The following is a 14,190-nucleotide window of genomic DNA, read 5'->3' as shown; positions in this document are numbered from 1 at the left end:
TCTGAACCGTCTGAACATCATCTTCACCGTCACATTGCCAATGTGGTGCTACACAAATACCACTACTTTCACAGTTGAAATACCCGGGAGAGGGGCACTCTTTGCTTGTACAATTTTTCTCATCTGAACCGTCAATACAATTATCCAACCCGTTACATTGCTTCCATGGAGGAAAACAAATACCACTACTTTCACACTTGAAATACTCGGGAGAGGGACATTCAATGCTGGTACAATTTTCCTCATCTGAACCGTCTAGACAATCAGCCACACCGTCACATTGCCAATGTGGTGCTACACAAATACCACTACTTTCACACTTGAAATACCCGGGAGAGGGGCACTCTTTGCTTGTACAATTTTTCTCATCTGAACCGTCAATACAATTATCCAACCCGTTACATTGCTTCCATGGAGGGACACAAATACCACTACTTTCACACTTAAAATCCTCGGGCGAGGGACACTCAATGCTGGTGCAGTTTTCCTCATCTGAACCGTCTGCACAATCGTCAAAACCGTCACATTGCTTCAATGGAGAGAAACATACTCCACTACTTTCACACTTGAGATCGTAGGCGTTGTAGCACTCTTTGCTAGTGCAATCTTTCTCATCTGAGCCGTCTTCACAATCATCCCACCCGTCACATTGCCACACTGGTGGGAAACAAGTGGCACTACCTACACACTTGAAATAGCCTGGTAAGGGACACTCTTTTAACATGCAATCTACCTCATCGGAGCCGTCGGGACAGTTTTCTACTCCGTTACACACTCGGGAGAGAGAGAAGCAGCGGTCGTCAATATCACAGCTGAAAACGTCTGGGGACACACAGTCCGGAGTCGTGCACTCTTCATCGGAACCGTCCGGACAATGGGACCGGAACCCGTCACACCGCTCGCTAAGGTCGACGCAGTCGTCAGTCGTCTTGCATGCGAAGGTAGAGGACGGGCACTCTACGGTTATGTTGGCAGCACGAGTGAGGGAGGCATGCTCGATGGACAGCAGGCATACAAACAGAAGCAAGCCGGTCGCCATGATTGGATTTTGGGATGAAGAATGACAGTAGCATTCCGCGTACCGATGTTGTATTAGGACAATGGCGTGCGGTCCAAAAATATTTAGACGTTGGCGTATACCGTCTCTGCATACTCAGCTTTACGAATAGGCAAAGTTAGTTAGCATGTTTTCCCCGTCAGATGAGTGACAGCGGGATCTGAAGTTATGAATTAGTCAGTATTTTGGGCCGTTTTCTGCCAGTCATGACGATAGAATGCCTCGTATTTGGCCTACCCTGCCACAGTGACGTGCAATGCCAAAATAATTAGTGCTGTTGTATTCGTGCGGGACTCTGCACATAGCTGATTTTATGAATTACTGGAGATCGCACAGACGGGTACCTAGCCCGTAGGGTACGTGGCAATGTAAGGAAACCCTATCAATAATTTAGTATTTATCTTTTACCTCACCATATTGTGGACCAAAAGAAAACTTGATATTCAGTTTCCCCAAAGGCCAACACTGAATTGTGTGGAAGATTCTCGTTCAATGTGTTATTGACTTGTCCTGTTGACATGACAACACCAATCAGATATTTAATGACCCAGTAGATATCTGGCACAGAAACTGGAGGTTTAAATAATCTAGTCTCTGTTCTCTTCCTAGATGGTCTTCCTTGGTCATGATCAAATTGGCAAAAGTAAATACCGTATTCTAGACATGGTTGAGACAAAATAGTTTTCATTGGATACATTTGAGCGCGGAATTGAGTAATTAGCTGCCTGGAACCCTGACCACACGTGGCTTAGATTAGGAACCTCCGCTGCCACTACGAGGTCAGCAATGCTCGGCTCAGGATGTGTTTCTCAGCCGCCCCTTGAACAAGAAACTTTCGCTAGCTCCACTTTTTGAGCCATGAGCACGAGTGGTTTGATACCAAATAGTCTTTATATCATGCAGACTAGAGCTTGTTTGCAAGTACACTTTTGCACCTGAACTACTGTACTGGCAGGGTGTAGACCAATAGCTGGAAAACATACTAAACATGACGTCAGCATGACAGACAGTACTAGGTACCGGTAAACCTTGATAGTAAATACAGTATTTTAGACATAGTTTCTTAATACCATATAGTCTTTATAGCATGCAGACTAGAGCTTGTTTGCAAGTACACTTTTGCACCTGAACTACACACCACTGTACTTTTCAGGTTGTGGACCAACAGTTGGAAGACATAGTAACAGTGACTTCAGCATGACAGACGGTACTAGGTACCGGTAAACCTTGATAGTAAATACGATATTTTAGACATCATTTGATACCTAAAAGTGTTCATATCATGCAGACTGGAGCTTGTTTTCAAGTACACTTTTGCACCTGAACTACTGCATTATGTAGGGTGTGGACCAACAGCTGTAAATATAAGTATAGAAACCGGTAAGCTGAGGTTCTACAGAACTTGTAAATCTGTATACGCTAGAGAGAAGTACTTATTAGAACTAGTTGATTTTAAGCGGCGCTCCACAATAAGCAAAGTCAGAATAAACGCTCATCGCCTTGAACTAGAAAGAGGGGGATATAAGAGATTACCAGTGTGTGAAACAATTTCTAAATATTGTACATCTAAAGCAGTGGGAGACGAAAACATTTTATTTCCAAATGTCCATTCAACCAAACAGAAAGAATCAGTCTGTTTAGAGAAGCCACAAAGACTTATCCCAACTTCCCCACATTGACAGACGAACATTTAGCCACTTTTCTCTTGAAATCGCAGAACTCACAAATTCTAGAAAATGTGGGGCTTTTCGTCTCCCTCTGCTTCTAAAAAATAAAGAACCCAACCTGTATAGAAATAGCCAACACTCTAGTATTGGTGTAGAATACTGTTTATAACTGTCCATTGTCACTTGTATATCTACTATGTGTATACCATGTACTTGCAATTAGCCCTGGGGCACGAACTTGCAAATAAACTTCTTTGTAAGACATACTAAACATGACGTCAGCATGACAGGCAGTACCAGTCACCGGGAAACTTCATAGCGTGTTCAGCGAGGTTTCACTTGAATGAAGAGATGATAAAAGTGCGACCCGTTAATCTTTCATTAGATTGCCTCCATACATGTACTTGATACTTGTTTGGAAAACACAAAGTGCACTATTTCTTAATTTTTGGAATTCTTTTTATGATAAAACAGACAGTGTCACATGTAGCTTTTTACATTATTCTTAACGTAATGATTGAACCTTATGTATGAAAGAATGTTCGCCAAGTCATTCTCTATAATAGTCTGGTTGGTTCCACGAATTAGTCTGGTTGGTTCCACGACTACCTTTTCGGGTCATGCGGTATTATCAACCTCAGTTCTCTTTTGGTCATAGAGAGTGAATGTTGCGCAGTCTCACCATTTTTATCTTTAGTTAATGCTTCGAATTGCTTCGAATTTTGTTTTTGATGGAGTTCAAAAGTGTTGCCATAATAGAATCACTATATCACAAATCAGGACAATTAAATATTTCTTATTTTTTAATTCTTTTTTTGTAAATTTTTATTTTTATACCTAACAAAGACATGCATACTGATATGATAAAACATGTACAATGCATTGTGATGTAAATCAAGTGGAATTTAAAATGAGTCCAGTGGTTCTTATTTTCTGCAGTAGGATTGCAATTTTTATTTTACATGTGGCTTTTTTTTTCAGGCAGAAAAGTACCTGATGAACATAATAAACTTTTTGAATAAAAGATTTGACACCACGACGAATCTCTATACAGTGTACTGCAGTACCGATGTCTAAAGACAGGGGGAGCGGTGTGCTCGTAGCTCCCTAAGAGAAGTTTGTAAAGGAAAACTGGAGATTGCAAAAAACAAAAGTGCTGATGTCGGCATGTACGGAACTGGCTTTAAATAAATTTAGATATCTAAGCATAAATGGCATTTTGTTTAATATTGTACGTACGTACGGATATGCAAATGGATGGAAATAATAATTGGCGAGCGGAAACAAAACACTCTAACGCCGGTCGGTTATCACCTTGAAAAACATGAAAAGAATCGGACTGGCAGAAATGAGGGGGGAGGGGTACGTGACTACTAAATTTCCTCCTTTTAGGGGGTTCACACTTGCGGGATCAAGAATCAGAACAGCAAGGTCACCATGTGTTCGTGTCCTTTGCTAACGGTTAAATTCTGAGTTGCAAATATATCAATTTGGAATTCATGTAATTAGTGATATGGGCTTCACACTTTGACTGTAGAACAAAAATAAGAGAGGGGCGTGGCTAATGTCAAGAAATAAGGGTCCTCCCAGGAGTTACTGGATCTTCCGATTGTTTGTTTGTTTGTTTATTCTTTATTTTACCACATTCTTCCTGTTCATGGGTCATTCCCTCATTCCCAGTATTGCAAGACATTAGAAATCTGACTTGAAGTGTACCATGTGTCTCTTTTCTCTACTAATTGCTTAGCAGGTGCAAAGTTATCATATCGAAGTGACATGTTCGGAAGAAGGCTGTGGTAATATGGTCTCATGGAGGTCTCTAATCCTTTACAAGGTTGAACAAACGTTATACCCTACATATCCAGACACCAGACACCAATCTGGTCAACCATTTGTAGAAGAAAAAAATTCAAGAAAAGGTCAAGAAGGTTATGAAGTTAAACAAATTGCAAAGGGCTTCTGTCAGGACGCTTGAACCTGTCGGACAAGTTTTGACGTCATGGTAGTCAGGTGGGGATGGGGGCACTGTACGAAATGGCCTCTAGACAATTTCAGTTGATCGAAAAATTGTGCATCATGGCAGACATGGAGTGTTTCTGAGAGAATCTAGACAAATTCCTGAACCTTGTTCGACTACGAACCGTAGATTCGACCGATTCTTGGGATCTAATTTTGTCTGGACCCTTTATTTGCCCTTTATTCACGCAACCAAAATCTTTTTTTTTGTTTCTTTCAATAAATGACCCTAAACGCAAATACTCAAGCAACTGGATATGATTTTTAAAACGAAGGTCGTTGATTAATTGCTATTTTAGTATATCTTATGATGACCTGAATGTCTAACCTTCATCGACATACCGTAAATGATATTTCTACTCGCCTACAGGCCCGGATTATACAATGTACTATAATGCTATATAATATTTCTAACACAGACCAGGCATTGGAAAGTACCATATAGTGCTTCAGAATGATATACTGGTATATGATATTTGTACACGGAAACCAGGCGTTAAAATGTACCAATATATTTTGAATCTGTACACGCAAACCAGACGTTAAAATGTACCATTATATGATAGTGCTAGATTATATTTCTACTTTCGGGTCAGGCTTAAAATACCACCTGTACCACGTTTTAAAATTCTCTTCACATGCCGAATAGCGCTATGTACAGGTAATCTTTTCCCCACGCGTAGACAGTACTCTGTGCTACAGTATTTATTCCCTATATACGTCTAATAAACATTTCCAATTTCATACAAAGAAGGAAACACACACACATAAAAAAATTCAGAAAAACAGTTGGGCAGTTTTAAGCTTCGTCTATGGTGTCGCGAATCCAGTCCAGGTATGTAGACACCCGAGTGCTCATCCCCGGTTTTCCAGGACGCGCACAGCCCGTACCACGGCTGATCAACCCGACTATGTAAGGAGGTCCTTCGGATGGGAAAGTCACCAAGGGACTGCCGCTTAAAAAGCTTTCTTCCTGGCACGCGTTCGCTCCGCCACTAGAGTACCCTGTGCAAATCATGCTCTTAGCATTCCAGGAGCTTCCGTAACTACTATTACTATTTGTAAAAATATCATTTTACGGACGTAACCCCTATAAAATATACAACGAAACATTTACGTTTAGTAGTGAACTGTTGACCCGGAACGGTTGAAAGACGACACCAAAGAGTCGTCTGACGAGCCGGATCACTTTTTATACCCTGAGCCACAAACAAGACGAACTCCGCGGGGAAAATGGCATGTTTTAACCACCTGTTGACTGTGTTTGGGACGCTTCTAGCGCTGGCTGTGACAACATGGGGTGAAGGTAAGAAGGCATAGGCCTCTTTGTGTTAAACTGGTTAAAAAAAAGGAGGCCAAGTTTAAGAAAGATTGCAAGAAGTGCAGAAGTTGCTATTCAAACCATTTCTTTATCATTGGATAAAGTTGATCGATTAAAGTAGTACACTAAGGAACTAAGAATTCAACTACTTGGTCTAAATAACTCTATTCACTATCAGTGTAGACGTTGTTTTACTTTTACAAGACTTAGGCAGAACACTATAGGGCTATAACCTTATATCCAGTATCATTTAGCTATAAATGTTCCATTTATTGTTGTATAGAGATGCCTATGTGTATATGTGAAAGTAATTTATCGTTGTATACGCTAGGCATATTTTGCTCGGGAAAGCTTAAATAATACATTGCTCTCTCTTTATTAGACGAACAGCGCTGGCTATCTCATCTCATATCATCTAATCCTTAGTATTTAAAAATTAGAGCACAATAGAATATCGTCTTGGCATTCTGTTTTCTTGGTTTTGCAGTGACTGCTATGCCTGTCCATTCTCTGGTATTGCCTTTTCATCCACTCCTTTGCCTACCTGACCCTTACTTTATGAAGGATAGTGTCTCAAGGGAGTGCGCCACAGTAGGCTTTGACCGGTCAGTTGTAAGCTATAAGTCTGACTCTATCCGAAAATTCACCTTCTCACCACTCTATGATTCATACCTACGTAGACCTGGTGGAGGCTCAATTCATTGCTTATCTTTTCCCACCACATAATCCACACTCCTTGATCATGTATATAATGTATATTAATTTCATTTGCTGATTTCGAATGATACGCTGATTGTAGTCTTGGATGCCAATATTTTCGACCCTTTCCATAACGTCCACAAAATGTGCTGTCAACAGAGAAAGCGTCATTCCATCTGCTTCTAGTAATGACCATTTTCCCTTGCCCTTTCCTTTTCTTAGAACGGCAATAGCGCTTCACATCGTTGTTAACGCGCTTGAAGTATTTCACCTCTCGTAGAAAATCGTCACCTTCTCTCTTGATATCTTGTTGGAGCAAGTCGTTAAAACGAGTGTACAACATGACATCGGCGTTGTTGTGCTTGTAAAACCTGTCAGTCATAGCCGCTGTGATGGGCACCTTCCGATTGTAGCGTTGCTTTCTCGAAGATCGTCCATACGTGTAGAGAATGTCGTGAAACGTCCAACACATCCGTCGTTTGAGTAAAACTAAAGACTCTTCCAGATGTTGTAAGATCAGCACCGTTGAGAAATCGTTTTCTATGTCTTTTACGAACTTTTGTACAGCAATCTTGTTGTCATAATCTTTCTCTTTGAGACCCAAATCTCGAGCCATGCAGTTTCTGAAGCAGAAATGTTCCTTGTTTTCTGACCTTCTGGGTGGCCGGTATCGTGGATCCCAGTACTCTGGTCTGGTAAGGTACGTTACAACAGGAGGCATTCCACGCCGAGTTTCTTTTTCAAGTCCTGGAAAATACCGTTGCAGATGAAAGTACTTGAAGGCAGACTGGAGCCGTCCTAAGGGTTCTCGTAGAATGGTGACATACCTTGAAAACAAAGGTCAAGAAAATGTGGGCATAAAATGCTTAAAAAATTATTTGTGTTTCTGATTTGAGTTGATTATATCTCCCTAAATACTTAATAAAATGCATTTTACATTACTAAAAATCCAATATAATGACCATTACAATGATATAAAATTCGGTATGTCAGATTCAGTCAGCCATAGTCATACGGTGTATTACAGCACCGTGGGAGTCTATCGAGTATTTCATATGTAAGACGGTCTGGAAACAATAGTGCCGAAAGTTTCCTTGATCATTCTACCGCTGTTTTAGCTTTATAATTTCTACCACAATGACTTATATTATCTGAAAGATTTTTTTTTTTAATTGTAGCTCGTTTGTTATGGTAGCACCATTAGCATCATTACTAAATTTGTTGGTTGCCTTTTACCCCAAAAAGTCAGAATTCAGACACAGGGTTGGGAAGTTTAGGCACTCAACCAAAGTGTTTCACCGTGGAAGTCTTCTTACATAGGTAAAAGGCCACCAGTACAGACTTGGGCAGAACGAGGATTTTAATGGCAAAGATATAACTTGCAAAAGTAAGTCTAATAAGCCTATATCTTGGGAAATGTTGGCATTTTAGAGCTGGAAATTATATGAGTTCTGGCTATTTGATTTTGCAACAAAGGTAGGTTTTGAGCCATGTAAGGTTTGTCCTGGACAGTCTAGTATATGTGTAATTTCTTTGTATTGATGTCAACCCTGGAAGGTCAAAAGGTCACCAAAGTTCGTTTGGCTGCGGTGTTGAACTTTACACCGTATGGAGATGATCAAAACTTTCTAGACATACAATTTAGACTTTGCTGCCAATGTGAGTTTAGCACCGACTAAACCTTAAGTAGGTGAATTTTGACAGTCCTTTCCTTACATGTTTTGTATTTATTCTAATGCGAGACTACATTCGTGGCCTTTAACCTGTACCACACATACCGTGTATCAGGAGCCATGAGTTGGTGAAAGCGTGTCCTATCGTACATAGCGTGGTGGGCGAAGATGTTCCACCGCTTTCCGCCAGGTGGATGCTTATAGTCACTGTCTCTATACACAACAACGTTTGGACACGAATAAATTTAGACATTTATTCTGTATGTATATTAGCTAAACTATAACAAAACATATCTCTTTTTTGTATGTCTTAGTAAACAAACTCAAACAGTATAAATGAGAGTATACTGTAACTTTATTGTATTCAATATTTGACTGTATTGACAATAATGCATTGCGACTCGGGAATGAAATATATTCAAATGTTAATCGATACGCATACAGGTAATGCATATACAAATATAAAAAAGCACCAAAAAACAGACAGAAAAGTGTATCACATACAACATTCCGATACCAGCAGTCACGTTATAACCTAGCGATTGAGCTTGCACCAAAAACGAGGGCCATGAGTATAAAAATTTAATAACTTGAGTGAAGACTGTGATAGTATTTGTTCCTATTAGCATCATGAGATCAGCATACCCAATGTTATTCTTGGTTATGTAACAATTTTGAAACCTTATATCCTTACACCAAATAAAGCGCTTACCAACAAGCTTTCGATAAGTCCTCTTATCCTTATCAAAAGAAATGATCCTGAGCCTAATCCACACATCAAGACCGGATGTGTGACGTCAGCAAAGGGTCAAAGGTGCTTGGCAGTCGGTTACTTACTTTATTGTTCCCAACCTGCCTATGGTGGGGCGGTCCCTCTTCGGCGGCAGAGCAACAATCAAGTTGTGTTTGTCACCAAACCGAAACATCAGGTTCGCTACTGTAGTAGAGCCGCATTTGTGAACCTTCAGGAAGGCTACATTAGTGTGAGGCTGATCACAGATTTCTTTGCTATGGAAAAAAAGAAATTAAAAATGATGTAAAATTGATTGCAATGTCTCGAAAGGCAGGGCCCAAAATACTTGGTGCATATGCACCCAGGTGCACCCAAAATTGGAGCTGTGCACCTAATTGTTTTCTGTGGGTGCACAGGGTGCATCCAAATATTTTCTTTGGTTTATGTACGTAAAGAAATCAAAGTGTACTAGTATACAACACATTCTTGGCATCTAAGGGTTAGAAAGATAATATAAATTTCTGTCATGGTACTTGTTTAAGAATTTGATAGCATATAACTATCTTTTGTTATTAGGTTTTTCTGACATTCTACTTGAATTTAAGTGGTGCACCCAAACACCCAATTTTTTTAAGCACCTAATTCCAAAATGAATTTCGAGCCCTGAAAGGCTATCCTAAACGTAGGATATTATCAGTCAGGATATGATTACTTCACTTTAACCAAAGTCACACATATAATATCTACGTCATTCAGACAAACAAAATCACTCGAACACACATGTACGGATTTCAAGATTTCGGTTAGTATTAGTTTAATGGTAAATGGTGAATAAACTGTTCACTGACAATAGCAATTTGTAACTGTCAGTGATAGGCACTGGTAGCCTGCCGTATCTTCAGTGGTACACCAGTGGTAAAATAGATGTGATAGTGAGAAAATAAGGCCGATTTAGTCAGTGTAGCGCGTTAGTAGAGTGTAGACTCTCTGTTATGCAATAACGGTACCTTGATAACTTGTTCCTGTTGTTAGATTCAGACACGTTGGTGCAGGATCCAACACGTTGATCAGTACTTTTTAAAGAAGGCTTCCCGACAACCAATGAATTCGACACATTCTGGGTGAAGGCAAAACATATTATCATACTTGGATCTAGAAGCCTTACTGGATATACAATTACTATTTCTATTCTGCAGTCATATTTTGGTCATTATTACAAAGTTAAGCTACAAAAAACTATAGGAATATATTCACAAATTAATTGTACAAATTGTACAAACGTTGTACAAATTGAGCTTTGTTAAAACACAAAGAAAACACACACTGTAAATATTCGGTCAATGCCAGTCCGTCTTTCATAATCTGTTTCATAAAGGTCCTTCTTTTCACAACCTTTGATTCACTTCTGACGTCATCGCGCAGCAAATCATACACCTGATGAAAGTCTGCGAGATCAGCTAAAACTTTTTTTCGAGTGTGTGCTTTGCGTCCAGACAAAGCTCAAGGGTACAAGTTGGCAATGTATTCTTACAACACAGAGTATCCATTTTATGCTGACGAATGGAGGTGCTTATAAAGTGAGTATAAATAGAGGCAAAGTAGGTCTGTGTTTACATAATCTCCTACTGGATGCGGTAAATGACCCCCATCCCTGAGACTGTAGGGTCAGCCGCTAGGAGCGCGATTTTAGCCAGGCTATAGTCAATGTGAATAAACCAGAACCCCAATGTCAAAGAGAAGCATTTGTATAACATTCAAGTAAAAAAAAAAAATTACGATACCTTTACATTGATTTTAAAGGTAGAATTCTTGGTAATCGTCATGGTTTTTTGGAATACCCCAGGCTTAGGTCGTGGCCTTGAAATGACCAAATCCATGTGCTTGAAGAAAGAGAATACAAACGACGATACATTGTGATGAGCTGTTAAAATTCTACGAGAAAAAGTTAAAATTAACGATATACAAGTAAAGTATGAGAATTGTATGAGCTTTGATGTCATTATGACGTCATCTAGTTTATGTAATTGTATTGGCAGGAACAATGAAAAAAGGGTATTCAGAAAACTTCAAGTTATATTATACTTTACGACAATGTCACAGTAAGTTTAGATAGAATAATGATGTCTGTTATGACTTTTGTAGTCAATGGCAACAGCAATGACGTCAGAAAGACGTCACAAAATGACTTAATGCATATACAAGCTACCAGTTGGGGGTCCACTAGTTTAGGTCCGCCGACTTGAGTTTTCAAACGTTATGGGTATTTTCGTCAGCAAAGGCCAATGAAAAAAGAACGTCCATATGACTGGTTTTCGATTAAAAACAATGACGGGACGGTATGACCGTCTGCTAGCTACGAGCGTGATTTTAGTCGGGTCAAAGTCAAAGTAAAGTTGTCTACACCGTAGTCATAAGGCAACATCGTATAAAATTTGAGTCAGAAGAAAAAAAAATCACGATACCTGTTTGCTATTCTTTACATTTACATTCTGTGTGATCGTCATGGTCCTTTGGAACACAGCAGGCTTAGGGCGTGGTCTCGAAGTGACCCAATCGTTGTCCTTGAAGGAAGAAAATGTTAACGGCAATATATTTGATAGACTTATCAAAACGGGTGGAGATATGAAGTTTTTTTAAATCATTATAAATACCTTAGAATACATAGCAAATCATTCTTGAGTACATTTTAACAAAAATGAATAGTGACAGCAAAACATAAAATTTTAGATGTTACCCTTATGTTACTTGTATTTTAAGGACAGATCCAGATGCATGTTTTAGATTTTTGTGTCTTCCCCGTGTTGTCTAGTACGCAATTACCTCTTACTGTTCTACAGTACATTCAACTTTTCTTGATATGTCATAGTCTTCGGAATATGCAGTCCTATTTAATCGAGTGAAAAATAGAACAATTATTGTGCAATCGAAGAAGAGGATTTAGAATGTACATACCTTGAGATAGAATTGGTACAATGCTGACACTGACAAATAGACGAGACACATGACGGCAATTGATTTGGTTGGCTGCATACTGAAGTTTTAGAACTGAACTGAAAATAGGAACAAAAAAAAAGGAACAAAATGTTTGTAAGAAAGATATGTTTTCGCAAAATTTATTATTTTTACACCATAATTGTGTGTATTTTGTTTGTGTGTAACTGTGTTTCTTCAGTTATTTTAATAATTGAAGAAACACAGTTACACACAAACAAAGAAATATTGTAGAGTGACAGAATGCATTCAGTATAGCCATGGCATTTGAGTTGTACATGTTATGTCACATTGAAGACAAATTGACCCTGCTTGTATGTAAATACTACAAAAAGCATAAAGTAACTTTTTACTAACCTGATTGTGATTCGGTAGTTGAAGCCAGTTTGAAAAATATATCCTCTTACAAAATAACCTCACAAACAATTGTTAAGCTTATCTTACAGGAAGTGACATTTGTCTGGTGTCCTTGTGTTTAAGTTTCATGACCTTTGTGACGTCAAGGACATTTAATAGTCATGACGTCAAAAACCGTTAAGATAAATATCGTGACGTCAGCAAGAGTAATACATGCATTTGATGTTATGTTATGTTATTAACTATACTCGTTTTGCCTTTTTCTATGAATGAAAATGGTTATTTTATTAATTTAAAGATATTTTGGACGAAATATGAGTAGGTGGCTTTGTTTATCTACTAGTCTGGCTGCTTTCCAACATAAGACTCTTCACAACCAGCACTTTACGATCATTTTTTGAACTGCGCCCGTTAAAAGCGTCCTTGGTGCGACTAAATCACACTGTTTTAAAGCTTGTGTAGTGTAATATACAAAAAACTGGTACATTTCGTTTATCAAGGTAACAAGGTATCGCACCTGGGGCAAATTGTCGTATGACACCATGTGATAATTTGCCCCGGGTGCAGCCATTGAACATTAATGGTTTAAACCCGCTTATATCGTAAATAATCCCTACTCATTTGAATAAGTACGGTGCTTGCGCTATGCTTCTTTAACGTCATCATGGTGTGGCTTTTCTTAAATAATGGGTCACTTTTTAACGTTCTGCCCAATGACGTCACCAGCTGTAACTACTTCTTTTCACCCGATGAGCCTACAAGGTTACAACAATAAGGCATGCTAGGAATTAGTACCCAAAAATTCTTGATTATGAAGGGGGCGTCCTTACAAAACTCAAAACAAAACACTTAATTATTACATATAAGTTGTTAATTAATGTTATGAGAAAATAATGAAATCAAACATACATTTTGTACTGTCTACTGGTGACGATCAGCGAGACCTTGAATGTATACCATTCTTGTTCTTATTACCTCCAGGCGAAATCTGAACCTTTGACCCGCACACTGCGTGTGTTCACTAATGGTGACTAATAACAGAGAAAACCTGTTAATCCACATATGGTGAGGTCATTGACAGACGTATCTAACGTTACGGCGCATGAGGTGCTAGGCGGGTTATTGTTTTCTAATATTTGCTACAGTGAGTGTGTTCTGATGGTATATATATTTTAGCGTGTGTCATAATTGATTGACATGGGTTTAACTATCACAGGGGTTTCTAAGTATTTTGTATGACTTGTTTAGTAGATACGGTTCAGTAAAAAGACATCCAATTTATACTGAATTCTTATAATATCATTTAGTTATCATTTAATTCATTTGTTAAACCCCTACAAAATCAGAAAACTTGTATATTTCTTCTTTCTCATCTAAGGATTTCTCGTATTAGTTCTTATTATTCTGGAAACGCATACGTATTTCCAAAAAGACTTACAATGCCGCACAAGTCTTATGTATACAAAAGCACTCCTTCGCTGTAGTATCGGAGTCAGCTGGATCAAAACTGCCTCCTAGAAGTTCAAAACAACAGTGCAGACAGTGTAGCTGCAAACTTTATGCCAATCGCAAGGTGGCCTCAATGGCCTTCGTTGAATCTGTACAACTCCAAATTTTAGTTTGCAGGCTTGTTCGTGAGAAAAAAACTATACAGCCATCTAACTTTTAAAGTAATT

The 14,190-nt window shown here is 38.9% G+C and overlaps 2 protein-coding genes across 4 annotated transcripts in view; both read right to left on the bottom strand.

Moving 5' to 3' along the window:
- LOC118408719 (low-density lipoprotein receptor-related protein 1-like) overlaps positions 1-1,165 on the bottom strand; it is a 2,385-nt gene extending 1,220 nt beyond the window's left edge. The window contains exon 1 of the mRNA XM_035809571.1: positions 61-1,165. Within this exon, the coding sequence (XP_035665464.1) occupies positions 61-1,039 (979 nt within the window). The 5' untranslated portion in view covers positions 1,040-1,165. The remainder of the gene's footprint in view (positions 1-60) is intronic.
- A 4,964-nt stretch (positions 1,166-6,129) lies between these two features.
- Positions 6,130-13,493, bottom strand: LOC118408738 (galactose-3-O-sulfotransferase 3-like). Of its 3 annotated transcripts, none has more exons than XM_035809595.1 (8): positions 13,424-13,493; positions 12,119-12,216; positions 11,629-11,727; positions 10,948-11,046; positions 10,174-10,283; positions 9,271-9,441; positions 8,539-8,646; positions 6,130-7,587 (listed from the first exon to the last, which is right to left on the bottom strand). In XM_035809595.1, the coding sequence occupies exons 2-8, from the start codon at positions 12,194-12,196 to the stop codon at positions 6,705-6,707; spliced, it is 1,548 nt and encodes a 515-aa protein (XP_035665488.1). In that variant the 5' UTR covers positions 12,197-12,216; positions 13,424-13,493; the 3' UTR covers positions 6,130-6,704. The 3 variants fall into 3 exon arrangements, with proteins under 3 accessions (XP_035665488.1, XP_035665487.1, XP_035665489.1); XM_035809594.1 differs by lacking the exon at positions 13,424-13,493 and adding an exon at positions 12,515-13,302; XM_035809596.1 differs by lacking the exons at positions 10,948-11,046; positions 13,424-13,493 and adding an exon at positions 12,515-13,304.
- Between the last annotated feature and the right edge of the window lie 697 nt (positions 13,494-14,190).

The sequence above is a fragment of the Branchiostoma floridae genome, unplaced genomic scaffold, assembly GCF_000003815.2.
Source record: "Branchiostoma floridae strain S238N-H82 unplaced genomic scaffold, Bfl_VNyyK Sc7u5tJ_377, whole genome shotgun sequence".
Classification (NCBI taxonomy): domain Eukaryota; kingdom Metazoa; phylum Chordata; class Leptocardii; order Amphioxiformes; family Branchiostomatidae; genus Branchiostoma; species Branchiostoma floridae.
Note: the sequence above shows the minus strand (reverse complement) of the source record. Positions and strands in the feature narration are given on the sequence as shown.

What these genes read in the sequence shown, in the direction of transcription:
- LOC118408738 (XM_035809595.1), bottom strand. Translation starts at nt 12,196, where the DNA reads ATGCAGCCAACCAAATCAATTGCCGTCATGTGTCTCGTCTATTTGTCA. An exon ending in ATGTAAAGAATAGCAAACAG is followed by an intron (nt 11,047 to 11,628) that starts GTATCGTGATTT and finishes TCTTTCTTCAAG; the next exon opens with CACATGGATTTGGTCATTTC. An exon ending in CCTTTAAAATCAATGTAAAG is followed by an intron (nt 10,284 to 10,947) that starts GTATCGTAATTT and finishes GCCTTCACCCAG; the next exon opens with AATGTGTCGAATTCATTGGT.